General features: G+C 43.5%; 1 protein-coding gene across 6 annotated transcripts in view; it reads right to left on the reverse strand.

Moving 5' to 3' along the window:
• ZNF800 (zinc finger protein 800) overlaps nt 1-23044 on the reverse strand; it is a 35118-nt gene extending 12074 nt beyond the window's left edge. For 2 of the 6 annotated variants that reach the window (XM_038387204.2, XM_038387203.2), the window contains exons 1-4: nt 22555-22918; nt 19638-19748; nt 16905-17000; nt 5328-5471 (exon numbers count right to left, since the gene is read on the reverse strand). In XM_038387204.2, coding sequence (XP_038243132.1) covers nt 5328-5471; nt 16905-17000; nt 19638-19698 — 301 coding nt within the window. In that variant the 5' untranslated portion in view covers nt 19699-19748; nt 22555-22918. Of the gene's footprint in view, nt 1-424; nt 1248-5327; nt 5472-16904; nt 17001-19637; nt 19749-22554 lie in introns of those variants that run through there. The other 4 variants (XM_043495903.1, XM_043495889.1, XM_043495894.1 and 1 more) reach the window with 4 other exon arrangements.
• Nucleotides 23045-25278: the final 2234 nt, after the last annotated feature.

The following is a 25278-nucleotide window of genomic DNA, read 5'->3' on the forward strand; positions in this document are numbered from 1 at the left end:
CAATGACACTCATTTCAAATAATCCTGATCTTAATCCACATCGCAAATCAGAGAACTTCAAAAATTGGAGAAGCCATGGAATACACACGGTTGGCCAGCTACACAGTAAAGAAACTCTTCTAACTTACTTAGAGATCAAAACTAACTTTAACTGGTCTGCTCTCCCCTGGTACCAGTACTTTCAAGTCAGGCATTCTAACTTCCTTGAAAACCTGTTTTATACAGAAAGCGAACTTTAATGACATTTGGTCAATAGAAAACAAAACACAACTAATTTCTATCAATCTTTGCAGACATCTTTCCCAACCAAAAAAAAAAAAAAAATCATATGACAGCTAGGAGAAGGAACAGTTTAGACAAAATTACCACAGAGAAATGGCGTTTGATCTGGAAAAAGAGGACAAGACAACCTCAGTCTAACACAAAAAAAGAAAATGTCTTTAAGGTACTATTTCACACTACTCAGGTTCAAAAATGAATATCGACTGAATGGTGATTAATGTAGAAACTGTGATGAAAGGGGAGATATTTATGCATATATGGTCAACATGTCCAGTCATTAGAAAGTACTGGGATTCAGTCCATAAGTAGGTCCACTTAAATTGCAAAGAAATCGCACAGTTTTCAGAGGTTGGTCACGGCATAAATAGCAAATTCTGCAAGTGTGTTACACATCCATAAAATTTGCTATTTATGCCTGACCAACCCACGAAAAACATGTGATTTCTCTTAGCATTTCTCAAGTTAGGGGCCCCGACCCTTTTAAAAGGTCATGGTATTGCCACTCTTACTTCTCCCCCTGCTGCAGACAAGTGGCACAGCCTTCAGAGCTGGGCGGCTGGAGATCAGATTTCATGGGGGAGACTGTATTTCACAGTCCGTGACACGATTTTCATGGCTGAAAATTTGGTAGACCCCTATCCATAACTAAATATCATGAAGTGTTTGATATTTATTACCAAATAATCCTTTGGTAATTCTCTTAGGGCTTCCTAATGAAAATGGTGACAAAAGAGAAAATGAAGAATTAATCTCTCATCTGCTAGTAGCTGCTTGGCTATTGGTAGCCTGTTGGAAAAAGAAAAATAGCTCAACAATAGAGGAATGGTTTAAAAAAAAATAAGGGAGATTGTGTTTATGGAAAAGTTAACACACCAGTTATGTACCAGCAAAGGGGGGGGAGGGAGAAACAGATGGATATTTAGATATCTGGTTACATTTTATTCAATATTTCAAGTACATTCAACCTGCAAAAAAAAAAAAAAAAAGAACAAAAAACAGCACTCCTGCCGAATTTTTAATAGCAACATTTGCTAGACAAGTCTGGTCTGTTATATGTGTACAGAGATTTCACTCAGTTTGATCAAACCAAGAGAATCAACACACAGGTGTTGCAATGATGCTCAATCGGTAACACAGTAACACCCCGTTAAACAGAAAGATCTGATGACTATATCCATCATTAAACAAAAGCTAATTGTTGTAATGATTGTTTTGTTTCTGATATTTGCATGGCAAGGATTTGTAAACTCATTAAACTTTGTAAATGAATAGATTTTAAAAATAGCTGGTCGAAGGTTCACAGATGCTTTGCATTTTTATTATACCTTCATACTTACAACAGCACTTTTAAAGTTTGTTTAAAAATTGAGGCAGTTCATATGTATACCTATAAAACGAAACAGGGACTCTATTTAATAGAGTTAAATATACTATGCAAAAAAGGTTGTCAATAGCGCTTGCTTTTCCGTGGACAGTAAGTGTGGCAGTCTTGCTCAGACAGTTTGTTTTGTTTCAGTGGGATAACAAACAGTTGTAGATAGAATGGCAGAGATAAAATTAAAGTTAAACTGATTTACACTTTTCTAACATTAAAATCAACACAATCACAAAAATCTTACACATGCTGACTTCCTCGGTATGGATGGGTCAAGAGAAAATTTAAAATACTGTATCTTACTGATGTACACTTTTCTTCTCATACTTTCTCACTGATTTTTCACTTGCATGCAAGGACTCGGATTAAGAAATTTGTCAGTTTATGAAGATCTCTGCATATGAATTTAAGTAACATTGTAGACACTGTCCAAACATTGTGAAATTAGTTTCTGCATTAGGACAGAAAATTATTTTTAGTTGGTGCACAATAGGGGTCTCTCATATGCCTTTATTCATATAACATAATAGATGGCAAGGCTAACCCCCTCCCCACCCGCAGTTAAATAGAGGACAAAACACCAAGGGCTAGACTATAGCTTTATAATCTTCTCTGAATAAAAAGAGTGGTGAATAGCTGCATCTCAGAGCAGACCAGAAAACTAATGATGACTTAGGGTCACAATTTGTCTCCTACTCAGAGGAGGAAGTAAGTTACTTCATCCCTTTTCATGGAAAAGCTTATTCAACCCATCTGACCGACCAACTACTTTGGCCAATAATTTAAGTGGGAAGCCAAGACTGTTCCTAGGCCTCACCCCCTTCTTGTGGGGAGAGGAGTATCAGACAAGCAGTCACCACAAGCTTCCTAACTTCCTCAACCACAATCTGAACAGGGACTAGTAAAGGAGGCCTTATTCCTCACTTCCGTATAGAGTCAACACGTACGGACTGTGACAATCTAGCATAAAAGGGACTACTGGCTATTGGAAAAAGATTCTAAGCTTTGAAGAATATTTTCAAATATCTACATGTTTTTGAAGCATCCAACCCTGCAAACAAAAATATTCAAGAGAAACAAAAGCAATCCCTAAGGGCATGTCTACACAACAGACTTAATGTTGATTTACAGCTACCACTGTAATTACTGAGGTTGCTGATGTCCACACTACCCTCCTTCTGTCCATGGTGTGGATCCGCACCAGTAGTGCTTCCACTGACTCAAGAGAGGCAGTGTGGGGGCCTGAGAGCTCTCCACACACCTCTCCGCCAGGACCTGAGCTGCCCCCCGGGCTCTCATCTCTGAGAGTCGGTGACAGCCACCAGGGCTTCTCATCTCCCTGTCAGGAGTGGGCGGCTTCTCACCTTCCTGCACAGGGGACAGCTGGGTTCTAGCTGCCTGGCTTTCTTGTTAATTTCACAGCTCCAGCATGCTCAAATTTGAGTACATCTAATATTATGCTCCTCTAAAATTTAATATCTACAAAATATTTGCCCATTACATCTAATTCAGCAAGATGGATAAGTGCAACAGAAAAAAAATTTAATCCAGGAATATTGCCAATTTGCTCACTGAATTGAATTTTGAAATTTTGAATTTTGAAAATTGAATTTTCAATTTCAAATCAGAAACTCTTGATAACATGATTTAAAAGCATGCTCAGTAAAATATATTTTAAAAACTGATTAACTGCCAATGTTTTCACTGCTGTAAAGAGTATAGATATGGTCCTTTCCCAAAAGGTTTTAATAAAAATTGACACGAGCTACAAAATTTTAATAGCTCAATTCCATATAATCCTATGGATAAAAGTTGCATAGGATACAAAAATTAGATGGACGAGTCCAAAATATGTTCTTTCCTTTTCACCCTCCTCCCTTTATTTTTGTCTATTATTTTCCAGTTCAGTCCAGAAAGCATGAGAGAAAGTTAATGCCATACACTTGCATGGTAATAACAGAAATGCTTTACCCACATCTTCAGATACTAAATGAACTTTATTAGAACAACATCTACCCATCCTTGTTACTTTAATGGAGCAGCAGGCACAAGTAAAACCTCCGTGCATGAGTATAGCTTTAAAGTAAGATGGGAATGATGAAGTAGACCATTAGCTGGTCAAAAAGGTACTGTAGGCCAATAGGTAAGGCATAAGGCAAAGATTTAAGCCTGGTCTACATTAGGAATTATAGTTATTGCTTTGGTATAGCTACATCTCAGAAGTGTGAAAAATCCACATACCCGAGAGGTGTAGTTATGCCAACCTAACGCTCAGCATAGATCAGCATTAGCTCAATGGAAGAATTCTTCCGTCGACTTAGCTACTGCCTCTCGAGGAAGCAGATGACCTATGCCAAGGGGAGAAGCCCTTGTCAGCATAGGTAGCATCTACACTGACTTGTTACAGCAGCTCCACAGCAGCATTTTAAGTGTAGACATACCGTTAGGAAACCCGGGTTCTATTCCCAGCTGTCACTAACCTGTGGTGTAACACCAGGCAAGGCAATTTACCTCTCTATGCCTTCACTGCCCCTTCCATGCTTTGTCTGTCTGGGCTATTTAGGTTAACATCTCTTGGCTTCACGAGTTTTGAACAATTACCTGATCTCAGCTCGGGCCTCTGGGTGCTACTGTAATACACATTATTACTATTTCTAACAAAGGTTTTTTTAATGTTAATCTTTTCCCTTCCCCTACAGGTCACTAAACAAAGTGATTTAAAACTTGCCTTTTCTCTGAGGTATTGTGTCAAGGTTCTTAGCCTATGCCAATTTAAGTTCTAGGTCTATCACATTTGTAAGTTTGTCTCCTCCACCTCCATAAGAACAAAACCAAATTCAGGTTGTCATCTGGGTATACATTATTTTAAATTAGGGTATATCTTGTCATAATATACTAATCATTTTTTCACAGCAAATTGTATGTAAGGTCCATCAATAATCTTGTGTTTTTCTCACTGCACAAAGGATTGGTTGAAGGAAAACAACAAAAATCTTAAGAGTTCAAGCAAGAATATGCTAACAAGAGGCATGTGTAAAAGTAAAGGGACCAACTTTTAGATCTTGAAAGTGTCCTTTTAAAATTATTAATAAAATACCACTACTTGTTCAATAATATATCAAGGCCAACATGAAAAATTACCTAATACTGTATGGCACATCACAATGCTATCAGCCCTGGCTCTAGATCCCTAAAGGAGAAATCTTCAAAATCATCATATACAAGACCTAACCTCTTATATTTTCCTCACTCTTTTTTCCTGTGGAAATACAGGAGTTTTCAACTACACTGAATTTCATGACTGGGATCATGATTCTGCAAAAAACTGCACACGTTCATAACTTTACTCATCTTTTGCAGAACCAAGGCCTTAAGTTGCCACGTGGCCCAAATTAATATCTTTGGAGCATCGTTTGCCCTCATTCTCTGCATAAAAAACTCCCATTTGACACAGGAGAGTTTCAGACAGATTGAAAAAAATGAGTCTGAAAGTGACAAGCTAATAAAAGAGAAGTACTTCATTGCTTCACTGATCCTCTAATTTACCTGGTAGATTAGTTACATCTTGTTTCTGATAGTAAAACATATGGTATGTAAAAACGTAATATAGAAGGGAAAAGTCCCTCAATTCTAGGTTGTTTGATTAAATATTTCAGTAAATAAAACTTACTGTCATCCATCTGGAGACTTGGAGGACAATAGAACTTTTTATGAGTAATTAAGTTTGGTAATCCTCTGAAGAGACTGCGGCATATTTTACATTCAAAAATGGTATCCACGTCTTTTAACAAGATATGTTTAAGTTGTTTAGTTCCTGGAACAAAAGAAATTTTACACTTAAAATAAGGTACTTTTTTTTTAAAGTCACTATCTCATTAAAGCAAAAATATTTTCAAATCAAATAAGTTTCAGTGCTAAAGCAGGAAATAATACAAGACAAAATGCCATTATCATTTGTAAATCAACTACACACGTTCTGGATTATTGCATAAAGACTAGGCTGAAGAAGAAAAAAAATCAAGATTACAGATATTGTTAAAAGTAAAAGGACTATAAGCTTTAAGATTAAAACCAACAGCTAAATTCAGAAAGGGAGTTTTTGGTTAATGAGTTATAATTGCCTATCAAGTGGAAGGAAAGAACAGCCACCTAGTCATTTAAATCATTATTTAGCACCTTTTTAAGATCCTCAGACAGCTCTGAGGATGTACAACAAAACACATTCACTCAAAAAGACTGTCAAACAGGGCAGAAAATTGTAAAGAACATGAAGTGAAAAGAAGAGTAGACAAATTTAGACTTTTACACGAGGGTACCAGAGATCAATGTAGTTGCACTTATATTAGAGAACAGAATTTGGACCCATATCTTTAGTCTGCCTATTGTCTTCCTCGCTGAAGAAATATATAAAATTTAACATTAGTTTTGAATTAGCATGTTTTGTGTCAAGCGTAGAGTTTGTGTTTATAAGCATGCAAATGTTATAGTTTAGTTTAAAAACCACATACATAAAGTGCAGACATGCCTTGCTAATGTGCTCCAACCCTGACTTTTCCTGAAGAGCCAACTAAAGTGGTGAGAGAATAGTTCATGCTCCAAATCCATTCCTTCACTGGCTTCTGTGTTGAAACTGCTAACAAGAGTGCATATAGTGATGGTGGGTTTTGTAATATGGACACTTGTCCACTACAAACTTTAGTAAGATACTGGTTAATCAAGATGGGGCTTAACTGAGTTTTTATTTCAAATTTCTTTAGTATACTAGGTCATTAAGAGAGAAGTCTCAAAAAAAAAAACCCAAACAAACAAAAAAAACCCCCATGAACTGGAACAAGATTACCAGTTAATGTCAATCGATTAGACATAAAATGATAAAAACTTAACATGATTACTTGCGCTGTTGATTAATCGCAGTTAACTCACGTGATTAACTCAAAAAATTAATCTCAATTAATTGCAGTTTTAATCGCACTGTTAAACAATACCAATTGACATTTATTAAATATTTTTGGATGTTTCTACATTTTCAAATATATTTATTTCAGTGACAACACAGAATACAAAATGTACAGTACTCACTTGATATTTTTTTATTACAAATAGTTGCACTGTAAAAATGATAAATAGTATTTTTCAATTCACCTTATCCTAGTACAATAGTGCAATCTCTATCATGAAAGTGCAATTTACAAATTAGAATTTTTGTTACATAACTGCACTCCATAACAAAACAATGTAAAACTTTAGCACCTACAAGTCCACTCAGTCCTACTTCATGTTCAGCCAATCGCTAAAATAAACAAGCTTGTTTACATTTCATAGAATATCAGAGTTGGAAGGACCTCAGGAAATCATCTAGTCCAGCCCCCTGCCCAAAGCAGGGCCAATCCCCAATTTTTTTTTGCAGCAGATCCCTAAATGGCCCCCTCAAGGATTGAAATCACAACCCTGGGTTTAGCAGGACAATACTCAAACCACTGAGCTATCTTTCCCCCTCTCCCCTTTACGGAGAGATAATGCTATCCACTTCTTATTTACAATGTCACCGGAAGTGAGAACAGACAGACATTCACATGGCATTCTTGTAGCCGTCATTGCAAGGTATTTACGTGCCGGATATGCTAAACATTCATATGCCTCTTCATGCTTCGACCACCATGCCAGAGGACATGCTTCCATGCAGATTTTTTTTTTTTTTTTAAAAAACAAGTGTTAATTAAATTTGACACTGAACTCCTTGGAGGAGAATTTTACATCTACTGCTCCATGGTTTTACCCACATCCTGACATATATTTTGTGTTATGGTAGTCTTGGCTGACGAACCAGCATACGTTGTTTGATTTAAGAACACTTTCACAGCAGATCTGACAACACACAAAGAAGATTCCAATATCAGATTTCTAAAGATAGCTATAGCACTCGACCCAAGGTTTAGAATCAGAAGTGCCTTCCAAAATCTGAGGAGGATGAGGTGTGGAGCATGCTTTCAGAAGTCTTAAAAGAGCAACACTTTGATGCAGAAACTACAGAACCTGAACCATCAAGAAAGAAAATCAACCTTCTGTTGATGGCATCTGACTCAGATGATGAAAATGAACATGCGTCAGTCCACACTGCTTTTGATTGTTATCGAGCAGAATCCATCGTCAGCATGGATGCATGTCCTCTGGAGTGGTGGTTGAAACATGAAGGGACATATGAATCTTAAGCAAGTCTGGCACAAATAACTTGCGATGCCGGGTACAAAAATGCCATGCAAACACCTGTTCTCACTTTCAGGTGAGATTGTAAACAAGAAGCAGGAAGCGTTATCTTCTGCAAATGTAAACAAACTTGTTTGTCTGAGTGATTAGCTGAAAAAGAAGTAAGTCTGAGTGGACTTGTAGGCTCTAAAGTTTTACATTGTTTTATTTTTGAATGCAGTTATTTTTGTATATTGGTCAGTTCAACTTTCATGATAAAGAGATTGCACTACAGTATTTCTATTAGGTGAATTGAAAAATACTATTTCTTTTGTTTTTTACAGTGCTAATATTTGTAATCAAAGGTAAATATAAAGTGAGCACTGTACACTTTCAATTACAACACTGAATGCAAATCATATTTGAAAATGTAGAAAAATATCCAAAAATATTTAAGTAAATGGTATTCTATTATTTTTTTTAATCACGCGCTTAATTTTTGTAATTGCTTGACTGCCCTAATAACTACTAAGTCAGTAGTTTAAATAAGTGAAAAGCTCTATAAATTACTGAACAGTTGAGCCATCTAGTCCACCATAAGTATACTGTCCCTTTTAAAAGTATTTTTAAATGTTGGATTGTGGGTTAAGAGATTTTAGCTCACTAAGTGGGAGTCCTCCTGTTAAAAACAATTGGAGGTGTAGATACGAACCAAGGGATGCACCCCATCCATGTACTTATTCACTACACCAATACTGACTTGGACTCTCAATACATTTTATGGGTGGCATACCCAAGATCACTTATCCGCTGACATTTTAAAAACTCCCACACCTCAGTCTGGGTCTATGCTGGTTATGTACTATGTATGTATCTTGTGAACCTTGTAACCGATATTGTAATTCCTTATAACCCAAGCCTGACCCCAGATGTACAGTACCTTCCCTCTTAACTTGTGTAAATTTAACTTTGAACATTAACATTACTACCTCTTCTGAAAATATAAAACTTAATATTAATTTATACAGAATATACAGAGATCAGATGCAAAGACCTATAGCATCTATAGCAAAGATCTATAGTATCTATAGCAGCTTTGAGCAGTTGAACTAAAATAATAAAATAGCTGCCATAAACACAAAAAGTGAAACCTATAATAGTCACTGAAAGACTAACTTTGATATACATACTTAAAAGATAAATTTAACCCTTGCTTTCTGCAGTGGAAGTCAAGAACTCAACAGTATTTCCTCTAGATTTACTATAATCCAATTATTTGCAACAGTCTATAAAACTGAACAGCTGAAAAGAAGATAATATACAAGTTTTTGTGTGGTTTACATATCTTCTGACAATTATGGAACTAGAAAAGAAACTTGCTATAGTCCCACAATTTAGCAGAAAAACAAATGTTTTCATTAAATGAAAAATACTCAAAAATATTTTTGACTCAAAGATTCTTCTGCGGAGTTCTGAACCCAGATTATCCAACTTTAGTAAAACACAAAAAACAAACATCCTAAATGCAAGATTTTAAAGTTATGTTTTTTAAATTTTACAGTGTTTGATAAAAACCAAGAGGGTTTTTTTTTAATATGAATTAAAAAAAGTGTATCTTGACAGTGTTTTGACCATAAGATTTTAAAGATATTCTTAACAGAAGTTAAAAGTAGATAGCACTACATGTACCATAATATCCAAGTGCTTTGAGAATTCAGACAAAGACTGTATGATCGTAACTCAAAGCTCAAAGTCAAAGGAAAGGCTCCCATTGACTAAGAGATTGTGGACCTGGCATTATGCACACGATTATTAACTTTACAATAGGATATTATGATTTAGTTAGTATTCTCATAAAACTTCTGTTTTCTACCTTGAACTATCTAAACCAGTGTTTCCCAAACTGTGTTCTCTGCAACACTGGTGTTCCACATGATGTGGATAAGTGTTCCATGAAAGAATCTAGAATTTAATTTTGACTCTTGCACTTGATTTTTGTACTACTTTATATGCGCTTTCCAGTTAGAAATTGTTAGTTCAAGTTATTTGAAAATTTGTATTTTTGCTTTGTTTTAGAAAATAAAATATATTTGAGCATAAATAAACGCAATTTTTTAATTTGAAAACCAAATGACTACAAAATAATATTATAAGTGTTCGATAATAGACTAAAAAGTGTTCCGTGACCAAAAAAGTTTGGGAAACGCTGATCTAAACCACAACATTTAATATCAAGGCTGGCATTGTATCTGGAGATCACCTCTGCCTATATACTGTAGTTCATATGAAATGTACTAGTGTCACTCATTGCTGAAGTCCTCAGTCAACACTATACATACACATACATATTGCAATTGCATCTACGTTGACAATCAAGTCACACAGGTTAATCTTTGTCTTAACCATTCAACAGGTGAGGGAAGGGCATTATGCACATCCATGAGGGAAACCAGACAGCTCTTGCCATTTGGTGCAACCCGCAAGTACATTGTCTAAACTGCCTACTACGACAAAGCATGGAGTCAAAGGTCCCCCACTTGTAATTACTAGCAGCACATCTGACCACTCCACATCTGAAGCAACTGAGCTTTACCCCAAGATGGCATGAAAGATCAAAACCAGGATGCTGGGCTGTTGGATTTGTCATGATAGGTATTAGATACATTTGAATCTTGAAAATAGGAATATAATAGAACCCTATTTATACAATCTAATTGGGACTGGGGCCAGATCGGACAATCAAAAATTTGAATAATCTAGAAAATGGGAAAGTAAGGCTGCAGCACCATCTAGCGGCCACAGGAGTGATCACCAACTTCTGGACCTGTGTACGCTGGTTGTTCAGTTAATACAGAGAGCTGGATAATGGCGGGTCGGATAAACGGGGTTCTACTGCACTGGTGCCTGTTTCTGCCTGGCCTAGAAGCCGCTCTCAGCGTAGGTAGAGATTGTCAGCTCTTGGTCACAAGTACTGTGGTTTGGTCTGAAACCCATATGATCTACACAGGAGTCATGATCTACTGTTTGCAGTATTGCCATTTCTTCTTCACCTATCCTTCAAATGTTTTGTCCCTGTCCGCCTTTGTAACATTTATCAGGCGGGCAGCAATACTATTTGTAGGAACTGGGTAATGGTGCTGTGCTGCAGGCTTCTGAGCACCACCACCAATAACGAGGCACAAGAGGCTGAATTAAAAATGGCAGCAGTATTTCCCAGTATATTAGCTTTTAGAGAGTTTAAGACAAACCCTATTAATTATAATGTGAGTTTTCTTGTAAAGAGACAGCTGAAAAATGAAAAGAGTCTTTCAAGAAAATGCATGTGATTTTACATATTTTTAACAACTTTATAAAAATTTAAGAAACTATAAAGATTAATCTACTGTGGCAATTTACTCAGGTACTTAAGAAGACAATTTAAAAAAACTCCAGTAAACCATATGGAGACTCTTAATTAAAGATTAGTATATTAGTTAGGGACTATCTGGAGACTTTTTTTGGTCTTTGGCATCGGGGAAGACTGGCCCATAAGTTAGAGCAGCATTTCACAAACTGGGGTCCACAGACCCCTGGAAGTCCCAGAGGGTCCACAGGCCCCACTGATCAACTCCTCTCCCTCCGGAGGCACAGCGGGACTAAGGCAGGCTCCCTGCCTGCCCTGGCTCCGTGCCACTCACGGAAGTGGCCAGCACATCCCTGAGGTCCCTTGGGGTGGGGACAGAGGGGTCTCCATGAACTGCCAGCGCCCGAGCACTGACTCCGCAGCTCCCATTGGCTGGGAACTGTGGTCAATGGGAGCTGCAGGGATGGTGCCTGCAGGCAGGGGAAGCGCACCTGGCCACTCTCGCCTAGAAGCCGCTACCAGAGAGATGTGCCAGTCACTTTCGGGAGCCACCCAAGGTAAGCACCGCACCCCAAACTCCTCAACCCACTGCCCCAGCCCACACCCCCTCCTGCATCCAAACTCCCTCCCAGAGCCAGGTCCCCCTCCTGCACCCCCACCTCCTGTCCCAGCCTGGTGAAAGTGAGTGAGGGTGGGGGGAAGGGGTGGCATGGGGGCAGGGGCCTGGGTCTGAACTGGGAGCTTGGGGGTCTCAAAAAAAATTAAAATTAAAATAGGGGTCCTCAGGTTGCTGAATTTGAGAATCACTGGGTGAGAGCACTAGCCTGGGTCGTGGAAGACTTGGGTCAATTCTCTGCTCCATCAGAATTCCTGTGTGATGTTGGGCAAGTCACTTAATTTCTCTGTGACACAGTTCCCCATAATATTTCCCTACCTCACAGAGGTGTTGGGAGGATAAATATATTAAAAAGTGTGAGATGCTCAGAGACTATGGTAACAGGGGCCATGCGAGTACCTAAGATATCTGCACTTTATCCATAAGTAAACAGTTCAGATAAAACATCCAGTGGAAAAAAAATATGAATTTACTTAAACTGTTGATGTAGTAAAGCACCATACTACAGGATCATTCATCATACAATGCAATATCTCAGAAAAATATATGCTATAGTTAATTTCAGAATCCCAAGTCAAAAATATTGATGTAGACATACAGGTGTTGTCACATCTGAAACATCAAGATATTCTTCAAGTTGACCTACAACACCAAAAAAAATTAACCATGGCCCACCGTAACACTTCACAGATGGGTTCTCTTCAAATAAAAGTTCTAAGTTAGAATCCCTTGAATCAAATTTCTTCAAATACTTAAATATTTTTGATATACCTATTATATATTTGTAATAGCAATGATTTTTTTCTGCCATCACTTAAGCATTTTGGGGAAAAGGTATGGAAGATAGGGGAGACTTGTTTAAAAAACAATACCAACTCAGACACAGAGTTAATAGCAACTTCAAACTAGAGAAAAATGTGCAAAGAATCCCTTCTGAGGGCAAGCTGTTTACCTGGATCTCATCTAGAAACAGCTGAATTTTTGCACAAAGTAGAACCATTGAGGAAACATACCTGAAGATTTCCTGCATACAGACAAAATTAGTGTGGGGAGCAGTGGGGATCTCCAAATTGTTAATGGCACCTGACGAAAAATTTCTGGTCAGTGAAGGTACCCTGCTTCTACCACACTAGCAGCAGCGGAATGAAATTTACAAGGAAATAGTCAATTTCACTGATACTACTCCCAAATATGTACTTTGTAAGAGAGTGAAAATTACCAGATTCTTGTGAGTTTAACTGTAACATTTTTGGAAACTGACTGTCAACGGAAGAGAGACAACTTCCTTGCTGTTGTAGGCACACTGCAGGGGAAGAGGAAAGATCTCATCCAGCTTTATGGGAAATGGGGATGAATGCAATGACCACTAAGCTTCTCAGGCGGAGGAAGCCTCTCAATTCCACTGAACCATCTCCATCTTTTATATTTATTTTTGGCTTGTAGGCAATTGTCAGCTTATCAAGTCCCAGTAATATTTTGAGACTATGAAACTAGCTCATCTTGAAGCCTATAGAAGACTGGCACAGGACTTCAGCTAGTGCAGATACCCTACTGACAAGAAGCACTGCAGTAATCATAAGAATCACAGTGTTTGTGCATCACATATGCAATTTTATCTTTCAAAACTTCAGCTATCTGTTCTCCTGGTATATTAGCATTCAGCATGCATACCCTTTTAATAATGAGGACAAAGCCATGTGTATTTTTTAAATGTAATATTAGATGAAAAACTTCTATTGGAATTGCTTTATTGAGGGTAAAAACATCCTGCTCTCTTGCCCAATTTCCGATGAAGTGAGCTGTAGCTCACAAAAGCTTATGCTCAAATAAATGTGTTAGTCTCTAAGGTGCCACAAGTACTCCTTTTCTTTTTGAAAGGATCAAAGGTTTCTTCCATAATGAAATGTCATTTGTTCAAAAGTGGTAACTAGTAAAACCCTAGTCAAAAGTTGTTTTTCTTTCTGACCAACTGTCTTGATGCAAATGAGAAAAGAGAGGGAAGTAATCCATGAATTTATATGACATGCCAGTAAAGATATTCTGGAACGGCCTGGGGACAAATTACTTGAAATTAGGTCACTCTGCTATCCAAGGAGACTCCAGCTAATCCGCTTCAGGTGGGAGAAGGGCACACACAAATTTGAGGCCTTAGGCAATTCCACCCAAATGTTCCATCTTCTTATAAAAGGTCACAGATGACGTATCTCACATCCCATTTTCCCTCTGGTCACTATTATATATTTCTTAAATGCAAATGAAGGGAGAATACAGAAGTCTCATCAACGACTTTTTCCGCCCCAGCAGACAACATCCTCGTACCGAGGAAAGCCAACGATGATCACACAGATCTGCAGGAGCTAGCACAGCCATATTTCTTGGAAGTTATATAGTAAGAGAGATGATTCGCAAGTCTTTCAATCACACACACATAGCTATGTTGCCACAGATCTAAAAGGAAAATCTCTAAATAAATTTGTATTTTAGCATTAAAGAAATCTCCTAAAACTTTAACACTGGTACTGAATCTCTATGTTTTTATACTGTGAACTATGGAAATAAAAATGTACTTTAGTACATTTAAAATGGGTCTGCCCTTGTACTGGGTCAAAGCTTTCTAACATTACCTATACGGAGCATGCACAACCAAAACTCAGTTTTTACTGTCAGATACATATATTCATTAGCACATACTGGCACTTGTGATGGGGTGTACCAACCTCGAAAGGTGGGAAAGGGTTAAAGAGCTGCTCTAGGCATAAGCGGCTACACCCCCTTCCCTCTGCTGGGCATGATCCCAGTGGAGGTAGCATTTAAATGGGAGCAACTCAGCTCAGTCTGGGCTGACTGAGGAGGAGAGCAGTGAGGTGAAGCAGCCTCCTGCTGGAAAGCCACCGAGGCTCTACACCACCAAGACAGAGACTCATCGCCAAGCCGCTGGAAGCTAGTTGACCACAGGAGCCAAGGGGTGGCGACTCATTAGGGCCAACAGAAGAGACTCTGGAGACAGATCAGAGAACACAGGAGGGACCTCATGTCCAACCTGTGATGTCGTCAGTGGAACTGAAACAAGGGTAGGAAGCGACTCAGAGTACAGTTAGAGGTCTCGGGTCCTGAGCCCTGTACAAGGGCCACTGTTTCGAAGTTCAGATCCCAGTGGAGTAGGATGGGCCCAGGTTTCCCTACCCTACTCATCAGTGGGTAACACTACCCTGAACAATAGCCACTAGGCCAGCGATCTCAAACTATTTACCATTGTGGGCCACATATGCAGCTCTCTATCTGATAAGTGGGCCACATCCACACAATATATATAACACCCTGTCGGCTGTGGCTGGCCAGTCAGGCATGTGTCTCTCAATGCCTGCTCCCAGACAGTCAAGGGCAGGGCTGATCCCACCCACCAAGCCATGGGGGACCCTGGCTGGGAAGCTACCCATGGGACCCATTTCCACCCTGCACCAGCTCTCCCCCCGAGATGGGACTTACAGGGCAGCCTCCTTCTCTGACTGTGAGCTCCAGGTCAGGACATGGCCAGCAGGGGACCGGCAGGCGGGCACTATCTGGTACAGGCAGGTCAGGGTGCAGCCTGGAGCATGCTCATCCCCCCACCAGAGGTGACACACCGCTGTGGCTAATGAGGGGACATGTCCCCCCACCCCCGCTCCGATTTCTCTGGACGCCTCTGGCATGGATGCCCAGAAGTGAGGAGGCAATTCTCACTCCAGAAATGGCACTCTCAGTCATTCCCTTCTCTTCCCTCTCCCCCATCCCTCTCCTCCCCCTCTCCCTTCCTCTCCCCACCACAGCCCCTTTCCTCTTCACACCGGCCCCTGCCCCCCTCCCCTATCCCCTTCTCTTCTCCCTGCCCTATCCCAGCCCTCTTCCTTCCTCACTGTCTCATCCTGCCCCCAAATGGGCACTAACCATTATACAGAAACAAGACCCAGCACACATAGAAGAGGAAGACAACAGGCACTAGGACCCAGGAGGCAGTGGCTTGGAGTTGCCAGCTCAGCCAGGGAGAGGTGCTGAGCAAGTTGGCACAGCATGGGAAGGACAGAATCTTCTCCCCCCCCCACCCTACACAGGCTGAGCAGAGCAAGCCCTGCTCTGTGCTCGCAGAAATCTGGATGGGAGGAGAGGGGGCAATGCCCCCCAAACTACGCCTGGGTGGTGAGAGTTGATGACCCAGGGCCTCCCCCTACCCTGGCAACCCTACAGTGTGTCCCTACAGCATGGGAGCTCCTCCCCTGCCACAGAGGGCTGCTTTGTCTTCCCTGCTGGCAGGGAGCACTCCAGCACGGCTCCGTGGCACCATCTCCTCCTCAACCAGCCACGCCTTGCCAGCACCAGGGAGCAGCAAACTTTGAATTTTTTTTTAGCATACAGCTGGGACATATGTATGCGCTAACTGGGCCACAAGCTGCCTGCAAGCCGCAGGTTGAGACTCACTGCCTTAGGCAAAGCAGACTTTGAACTCTCGTCAGTGGGCGACACTGCCCTAAACTGTAACTGCCAGGGAAACTGACCCTTGGAATCTTGCTGCTAGATGCTACACTCCGGAGTATCACCATTAGGTGATGCTACCGAACCGGAATACACAGCCAACCCCTGACAGCACTGGAGAAGAGAAAAAAAACCCTAGTATTGTAATAGCAGTGCTGTTACACTACTATCTATATAACAGTGCAAGACAAACATTAATTTTTTTTTTAATTCTCTTTTCAAAGTTTGAGGAAAAAACATCAAGAAAAGGTGACACATGGGCATGGACCCTTAGCAGAAATTGTAACTGAGATAATGACAACTGTGCCACAAAAGCAAAATTCCTTGAAACTGTCTGAACTTAGCAACTTTAAAAATGAAGTGGTTTTAAGAATATAGCATAAAACTTAACTGGGACTGTCTTTTCATCACCTTGTATAAAGGAACTATAGGAACTGATGATCTCACAAGGACAGAGCTTAAATCTCAGCCAAACATTTTGCAATTATGTGTAGAAAATTGGTTCTATGGAATCAATAACCTTACTGACACACTTGTATTATCACATAGTTAGAAGCAAGGAAATAACTAAAAAAAAAACAAAAAACAAATGCTCGTACCTGATCGAAAACACTCAATAATTTGTTGAATACCAGATTTTGACATCTGCAGAGGTTGCTGTAACAAAGGAGGATCACCAGGTTCTAACAAATACACTGCAAGACATCAAGGATGACAGTTAGAGGAGACATACACATATATATTTCAATATTTGAGGCTGGTTGAAAAACAGGACAAAGTCATCAGGAAAAATGTTGTTCCCTTTTTCATCGAAGTTGAGAGCTAATTAAAGTGACTAGCCCTATTCCTTGTAATAATAAAAAGGGCTTAGGGATGGCATTTGGAATTTTGCACTCACACCTCCTTGCTGTTGAAATTAAATTGAAGAGTGATAGATTTTCTATCAAAGCTGTTTATTTCAGGCAATATGTTGTGATTTTGATTAGTTTTTTTTAAATGTATATTCCTATAGTCCTGTGTATGTTTCATAAACATGGATATGAGTATGTACGTACACAAAAATAGAAGAGAACTGTAGATAACTCAATGGTCTCTGCCAGCTTAGACTATTCAATTCATAGAATTGCCCGTTAGATTGGCATTACTCAAGACACCTTGTGCCATCACAAAATCCTCGTCTCATTTTTTGGTGCAACCAAAAACAAAAGTAAGTATGTGAGGGAAAAAAATGAAAATGCCAAATTCAACATCTGCATGCATATGGGCAGATCCCAGTGACTTTAATCGAAGATACAGATTTATATTCAAGGGTTGACTATGCCCTCAAAAGAACTATTATTTAGAACAAATGTTCTAAATAAGTATGAACACATCTACTTAATGTTTACTGCAAATTATATATTTCAATTCTTATTCATTTTATATTCAAGCATTTTTAATCCAGCAAATTTCAGAAATGATCTCATCTAAAATGACACTTTTTCTAAATCTGATTTAGATTCACCTCTAATTCTTTGTAAACAATATTAAAATATATTTACAAACTCTAGTGACATGTAACTAAAAAGCTAAGACATCCCCAGTGGTCACGATAGTCCTATTTTAAGTGGGATATACTGATGTATAGAAAATATCGATATTGATATGGACACCATAATCCTGATCCTGCGAACACTTACACAGATGAATCATTTTACACACAGGAATAGCCCCATTTAACTCAGTGAGGCTACTCAAATGCAAAGTTACTTATGTGTCTGCAAAGTCAGGGCCCAGATCTCCTTAGGTATTTCTACACTGCAATTAGACACCTGCAGCTGGACCTATGCCAGCTGACTTGGGCTTGCAGGGCTCAGGCTGCTTAACTGAAGTATGGATGTCTGGGCTCAGACTGGCACCTGGGCTCTAGGACCTGCGAGATGGGTGGGTCCCAGAATGTCTACATCGCAATTAAACCACATATATTTATATTAAAGGGGTCAATGCATAAGATAAAACTATTTTTGAACATTAAAAAAAAATAATTTAGACAAGATTCAAAGATAAAGGGAAATACTGCCCTAGAATATGAGCAGTTATAAACAAATTCAAAATGCAATGATTACTTTAGGAAAAAACAGTCTAAGAATGGTGGACTTTTTATTCTATCCAACTATGCCCATACCATAAACACTGTTAAAACACGAACATATGTAACAACCATTATAAATCATCTAATTGCTTGGTGATATCTAGCACAATGACATTGTATCCTACTAACCTACTTGCCATTCTTCAACAAAAACAAAAACAAAAAAGCACACTTTGGACTAGATACTGCCTCTGATATACATGTGCTACTTCCATGTGACATCAAGGGGAGTTTCATATGTGAACTGGACAAAATGCATGGCTGTAAGGTAAGAATTGTATATTCAATCTATTTTTTTTAAATTACAGCAACAAGTCAAAACTTTCTATTTAGATAGAAAGGTTTATTGTTGAAACTATTCAATTTATTTCTCAAAACTACCTTTAGCTAAGCTACAGATACAATTTCAGAGTTGGTAGACAACACTTTCCTCCTATTAGTCCCAAAACATTAATACTTTAAAAAAAAAAAAAGGAGGATGGGGGCGGGGGGAAGAGATTAAAAAAAGAGGAAACCTCCTCATAAACAGCACTACCACAATAAAGCAATAGACAAAAAGAAGAAGAAATTGGTGAGGAAACACATTTCTGTTTGAAACTTCCAACTGTAAACATTAAGTAAAACAATAATGAAAAGTCTCTTAACAAAAAAGATGGTTGGACTCCACAGTGCACACTTCCACCTTTATATATGACTTTTTCCATGTTATTATACAAACCTAATTTCAAAACAAGCTAGTGGTAGTTTAGGGTGGGGGGGTCTCAAAAACAAAAACTATGACTGTTAATATTTAACAGATAAGGTATAAAGTAAATCCATCCTCTTATATTTGGGCATAACAGAATGCAAAAGAAAATACAGATTAGAAAAAAATCAGAACACTACAATTTTTAAAAATGCAGATACAGGGTGACTGCTCTTAGTATCTCGCTTTCCCCTCAGTTCAGTGCACACAATGCCCATGTGAGCTTGAGGGTTATTATGCACCCAGTAAGAACTGAGAAACTGATCTTCCTGAAGTAATTTACTGTGACAGTTTTAGGATATTTAACAAACATTTTAAAAACTGAAATTAGGAAACTTCATATTTGCCTAAGTAATGGCTTCATTATTACAGCATATTTCTGTACAGCCAGTTTCTGAAAGCTTCTTAGAGGACAGAATCAATTAAAAAACAACAAAGTATTACAAAGCACTATACCTGGTTCACAGCACCCATGGTGATGATGGTCAGTCTGACAACACTTATCCCTTAGAGGCATTTTCTGTGTGCACGACCTACTTTCCTTCTACATCCAGCAGCTTGTTTCTGCTAAAATAAGCAAATTCTCTGTCACCTCCCAGACCATAAGACTTAAACAACACTAACATCATACCCCCACTTCCTAAAGACTAAAACAGCACTGAACTCGCTCAGAGGCCAACTGTGCCTTTTTTAAGGCAGAAAATCTGTATTATTTATCAACCATTTTCAAATCTAAAAAATCTGTTTATTTCAGCGCATTTCAATGAAGGGCAAAAGTTTCAAGAGTTATAGAATCAAGGAAACCCTTGTTCCTCCTAAACTCCAGTCATGTCCCTAAATAAAATGATAACATAACCAACATTTTGAATCCCTGGTTCCTACAAGAACCAATGTTAGGAATGTGTAAGACATAAGGCTGCACAAATTCCATGGTTTTGGGGTCCCTTGTGTTTGTCAACACCACTTTGCTTAACTGTAGGGACTTAACCCATCTTTCAGTTATTCTTGTTTGTACTACCATAGCACCCACAATTGTTAAAACCCACCTAGATCCTACTGGTTGATGAAATTCACGTGATTCATCCCCCAATAACAACAAGCATCCATAAAGTTGTGAAAACCCAACTATAACTCCTATTAACAATATTGACCCACACATCTGTCAAATGTTCAGCTCCATCGCTGCTCTGTGCCAGGTACTGAAGTGTGACTGAGGCCCCATATACTGTATGTTACTTCATGAATGCCCCCCCCCAAACTCTTTTCACCTCCAGACTAGAGGCAAGAAAACTCTGCCCTAAAATACCTCCAGAAACCTGCCCCACCCCTCTGCCCCAACATCAACAGGAACCCTGCCCTGCCCTCCCCACTCCGCAGCACCCCCAACAGGAACCCGGCCCAGCCCCCAACCTTGCCCTGCCCCCCCCAGGAACCCGGCCCCACCCCCCCCAACCCAACCTTGCCCTGCCCCCCCCAGGAACCCGGCCCCACCCCCCAAACCCAACCTTGCCCTGCCCCCCCAGGAACCCAGCCCCACCCCCCCCCACCCAACCTTGCCCTGCCCCTCCAGGAACCCGGCCCCACCCCCCCAAGAATCCAGCCCCACCCCCCCACCCAACCTTGCCCTGCCCCCCCAGGAACCCGGCCCCACCCAACCTTACCCTGCCCCCCCCCAGGAACCCAGCCCCACCCCCCCAACCCAATCTTACCCTGCCCCCCCCGGAACCCGGCCCCACCCCCCCAACCTTGCCCTGCCCCCCCAGGACCCCGGCCCCACCCCCCCAACCCAACCCGGCCCCGCCCCCCCAGGAACCCGGCCCCGCCCCCCCCACCCAACCTTGCCCTGCCCCCCCCAGGAACCCGCCCCCCCCCACCCACCCAACCTTGCCCTGCCCCCCCCAGGAACCCAGCCCCACCCCCCCCACCCACCCAACCTTGCCCTGCCCCCCCAGGAACCCGGCCCCACCCCCCCAACCTTGCCCTGCCCCCCAGGACCCCGGCCCCGCCCCCCCCAACCCAACCCGGCCCCGCCCCCCCCACCCAACCTTGCCCTGCCCCCCCCAGGAACCCGGCCCCCCCACCCACCCAACCTTGCCCCGCCCCCCCAGGAACCCGGCCCCACCCACCCAACCTTGCCCCGCCCCCCCAGGAACCGGCCCCCCCCCCCAACCTTGCCCCCCCCCCCCCAGGAACCCGGCCCCACCCCCCAACCTTGCCCCGCCCCCCCCAGGAACCCGGCCCCACCCCCCCAACCTTGCCCCGCCCCCCCAGGAACCCGGCCCCACCCCCCCAACCTTGCCCCGCCCCCCCCAGGAACCCGGCCCCACCCCCCAACCTTGCCCCCCCCCCCCAGGAACCCGGCCCCACCCCCCCAACCTTGCCCCGCCCCCCCCAGGAACCCGGCCCCACCCCCCCAACCTTGCCCCGCCCCCCCCAGGAACCCGGCCCCACCCCCCCAACCTTGCCCCGCCCCCCCCAGGAACCCGGCCCCACCCCCCCAACCCAACCTTGCCCCGCCCCCCCCAGGAACCCGCCCCACCCCCCCCACCCAACCTTGCCCCGCCCCCCCAGGAACCCGGCCCCACCCCCCCAACCCAACCTTGCCCCGCCCCCCCCCAGGAACCCGGCCCCACCCCCCCAACCCAACCTTGCCCTGCCCCCCCCAGGAACCCGGCCCCACCCCCCAACCCAACCTTGCCCTGCCCCCCCCAGGAACCCGGCCCCACCCCCCCAACCCAACCTTGCCCTGCCCCCCCCAGGAACCCGGCCCCACCCCCCCAACCTTGCCCTGCCCCCCCCAGGAACCCGGCCCCACCCCCCCAACCCAACCTTGCCCTGCCCCCCCCCCAGGAACCCGGCCCCACCCCCCCAACCCAACCTTGCCCTGCCCCCCCCAGGAACCCGGCCCCACCCCCCCCAACCCAACCTTGCCCTGCCCCCCCCAGGAACCCGGCCCCACCCCCCCAACCCAACCTTGCCCTGCCCCCCCCAGGAACCCGGCCCCACCCCCCCCAGGAACCCGGCCCCACCCCCCCAACCCAACCTTGCCCTGCCCCCCCAGGAACCCAACCTTGCCCACCACCCCTTCCATGAACCTGGCCCTGACACACACACCCCGATCCCCCCAGGAACCCGACCCTGCCCTGAGCCCCTCCCGCCGCCCCCCGGGGGGACCCGGCCCTGCTCTTTCCCCCGGAACCGGAGCAGCGCCCAGCCCGCGGGGAGAGCGGGACCGTCGGGCGCCTGAGCCGGGAGAGCCCGCCCCGCACATGGGGCAGCTTGCGCAGTCCCCGTCTCCCTGGGCGGCGACGGCGGCAGCAGCTGCCGCCGCCCCGCGGGGCCCAGGGCTCCCGGCCGCCCGGGCTGCACTTACGGAGGCTCCTGGGGACGGAGTGCGGGGCAGCCGCCAGCGCCCGTGCCAGGCGGCGCGGCTCACCCACGAGCCCCGCGGGGAGCGGGCGGCGGCCGGGGCTGAGCCGAGCGGGTCGCCGCGCGGAGCCGGCAGGTGACAGCGGGCGCCAAAGCAGCGCGGCGGCAGGGAGCGGGACGGGACGCTGCGCCCGCGCCGGGAGCCGCCGCACCAGCCTCCGCCGGGCGGACTCGTTCCCCGCCCCCCGCCTGCGAACCAAACTTCACCGTCCCCGTGTCCCGCCGGCGCAGCGGGAGCGGCGACCACTGACCCCGGAGCCGGATGGGCACGAGGGCAGGAAGTGACTGCGGCCGCGGCGACTCGGGGCGGCGCACTGCGCAGGCGCCGCAGCCGGCTTCCCCTCGCCCCGCCCACGCGCACAGGTGCCTGTCGGGCGCGCGGGCGCGGAGCGCTGTGGCAGGCAGGAGGAAGCCGGGCTCGCGGCTGGGCGGCCCGCGCACGTGGGCGAGTCACGAGCTGCGTGTCTCCTACCGCCCGCGCCGCTGGGCACCGCTGCAGCCCTAGCGCGCCGTTGCCGAGCAGCCCGCTGGAAGAAAGACAGGTTTCAGAGCAGCAGCCGTGTTCGTCTGCATCCGCAAAAAGGAAAGGAGGACTTGTGGCACCTTCGAGACTAGCACATTTATTTGAGCATAAGCTTTCCCGAAAGCTTATGCTCAAATAAATGTGTCAGTCTCGAAGGTGCCACAAGTCCTCCTTTCCCGTTGGAATAAAGCAGCCGACGCCCCCCTGCAGGATGCTTGGTGGCAGCGTAAAGTGCACAGTCGAAACAGGGCACGCGGCCCAGAGCACTTTTTGGGCACGCGCTATAAGGTGCACGCTTGTGACACCCCGCGCCCCTAGACCGCGGCCTCCTGCACAGCTGCAACCGAATGGACAATTACTCTGTACACAAGGCGTCATTGCACTATAATCCACTACACTACGTACAGCAGCAACACTTCGGACGAAGAGGGGTTGTGAATGTCTCTTCGGCAAAAACGGAGGTAGCAGCTGCCTCAACACTTCTCCCCCCATTGCCACTTGCCTCACTGTAGGCTGCGTTCCTTAAAGGCAGAGATAAGGTGGATGAGGTAATATATTTTATTGGACCAGCTTCTGTTGGTGAGAGCAACAAGAAGAGCTCCTCTTCAACCCTATCCAAAGTCTCTCTCTAGTTCTGAGGCTTGCCTTGTCTACAATTTGCGGAAAGTCTCCCATGCTTGTGCAAACACCAGGGGCAGCTCCACCTGCACAAGAAATGGTGGAAGCGTGAGTGTAGCCTGACAGCTGGTATTTCTACCCTTGTGTAATCTAGGGCTGCTCTGAGCAAGGGAAAATGGCAGTGGTAAATGCACCATTGGCAGGACAATACTACTGCTGTCAACGATGAGAAAATTGTAGGCTGCCCGTATGGGGCTGGAGGTTTCTGCCAGTTGTATTAAAATAAATAGTGGGAGGACCAATCTGATGGATTGTAACAAATAATTTTGCCAGTTTGTGATTCATATCCAGTCATATTGCTACAGTTTGTTGTTTAATTTGTTAGTGTGTGTTTCTGTCGGTGTACTATTCTCAACCTCCTTAGTGCAATTTACAGGTTATTATTTTCACCTCACAGTAAATGAGAAAATCAAATTCCCTCTGTTTCTGCCGAAAGGAAATTAAATGAGCAAATCAACAGAAAGTTCCCTTTGTGTGCACCCTTTGCTGCTCTGGCTTTGATGAGGAAATGTGTACAATAAACAACCTGCTCTCCACACCACTAGAAAAGAGACAAATATTGGTTAAAAAGGGACGATATTAAAAAGGAAACCATCTCTCAGACAATTGGCTTGGTTACTGGCTCAGTCACTTTCTGGGTAGAAGTTCATGGTAGGGCTCAAGGTCATAAACCAAGTTTTGGAGTCATATTTAATGTCAGCACTATAATATAATTATATGCTGTTTAGTAGTGCCATTCTTCAAATCAGATGGGATAGTAAACAGCTCTTGTATCTATCTCTGGCCAATATATTTTATACAACTAAATTCTACTTTTAAAAATATAGACATTAGTTTTTCACCAAATTATTATTTAAAGAAATTTTATTAGCATTTACAAAAGTGACCAGGTGCCTTGATTTGTATATGCTCCATGTGTATCCTACCTAGGGCTTCTTTCTCCTCTTCACATCTCTAGGCTCCCATTCCCCAAAGCTCCCAAGCCCTCACACCCCACTAATTCCTACACTGAAACTACTGCTCTCTAGCTCCCGGCCCAACTTCTGGCCCCCTTCACCAAGCCCTCAGTCCCCAACAGTTCCCTCTCCATAAGACTTTAGGCCCCTGCTTTTCAGATTCCAGGTCCCTGCTCCCATTCTCCTTTGCCCATCCAGTTTCTTGGACCCCACATTCCCAAGATTCCCACTACTAAGGCTCCCAATCTCCACTGGTTGTTGTGCATTCAGATCTCACATTTCCTTGAGGTTTACATTGCTGTCTTATTTTGAGAAAATACAAATAGGGCCTTTCCTATGCCATTTATTATAAATTTGTCAGATCCCCTATTATTTGTCTCCTCTCTAAATTATTTAGCACTAATTTTAAACCTGATTTCCAAATAAATTCTGCTTAACAGTTGTATGCAAGATTTTTTATAGATGAATCTATAGTAAATGTGTTTTTCTAATGTCAGATTAATGAGCTTCA

Source organism: Dermochelys coriacea, chromosome 1 (assembly GCF_009764565.3).
Source record: "Dermochelys coriacea isolate rDerCor1 chromosome 1, rDerCor1.pri.v4, whole genome shotgun sequence".
Taxonomy (NCBI): Eukaryota; Metazoa; Chordata; order Testudines; family Dermochelyidae; genus Dermochelys; species Dermochelys coriacea.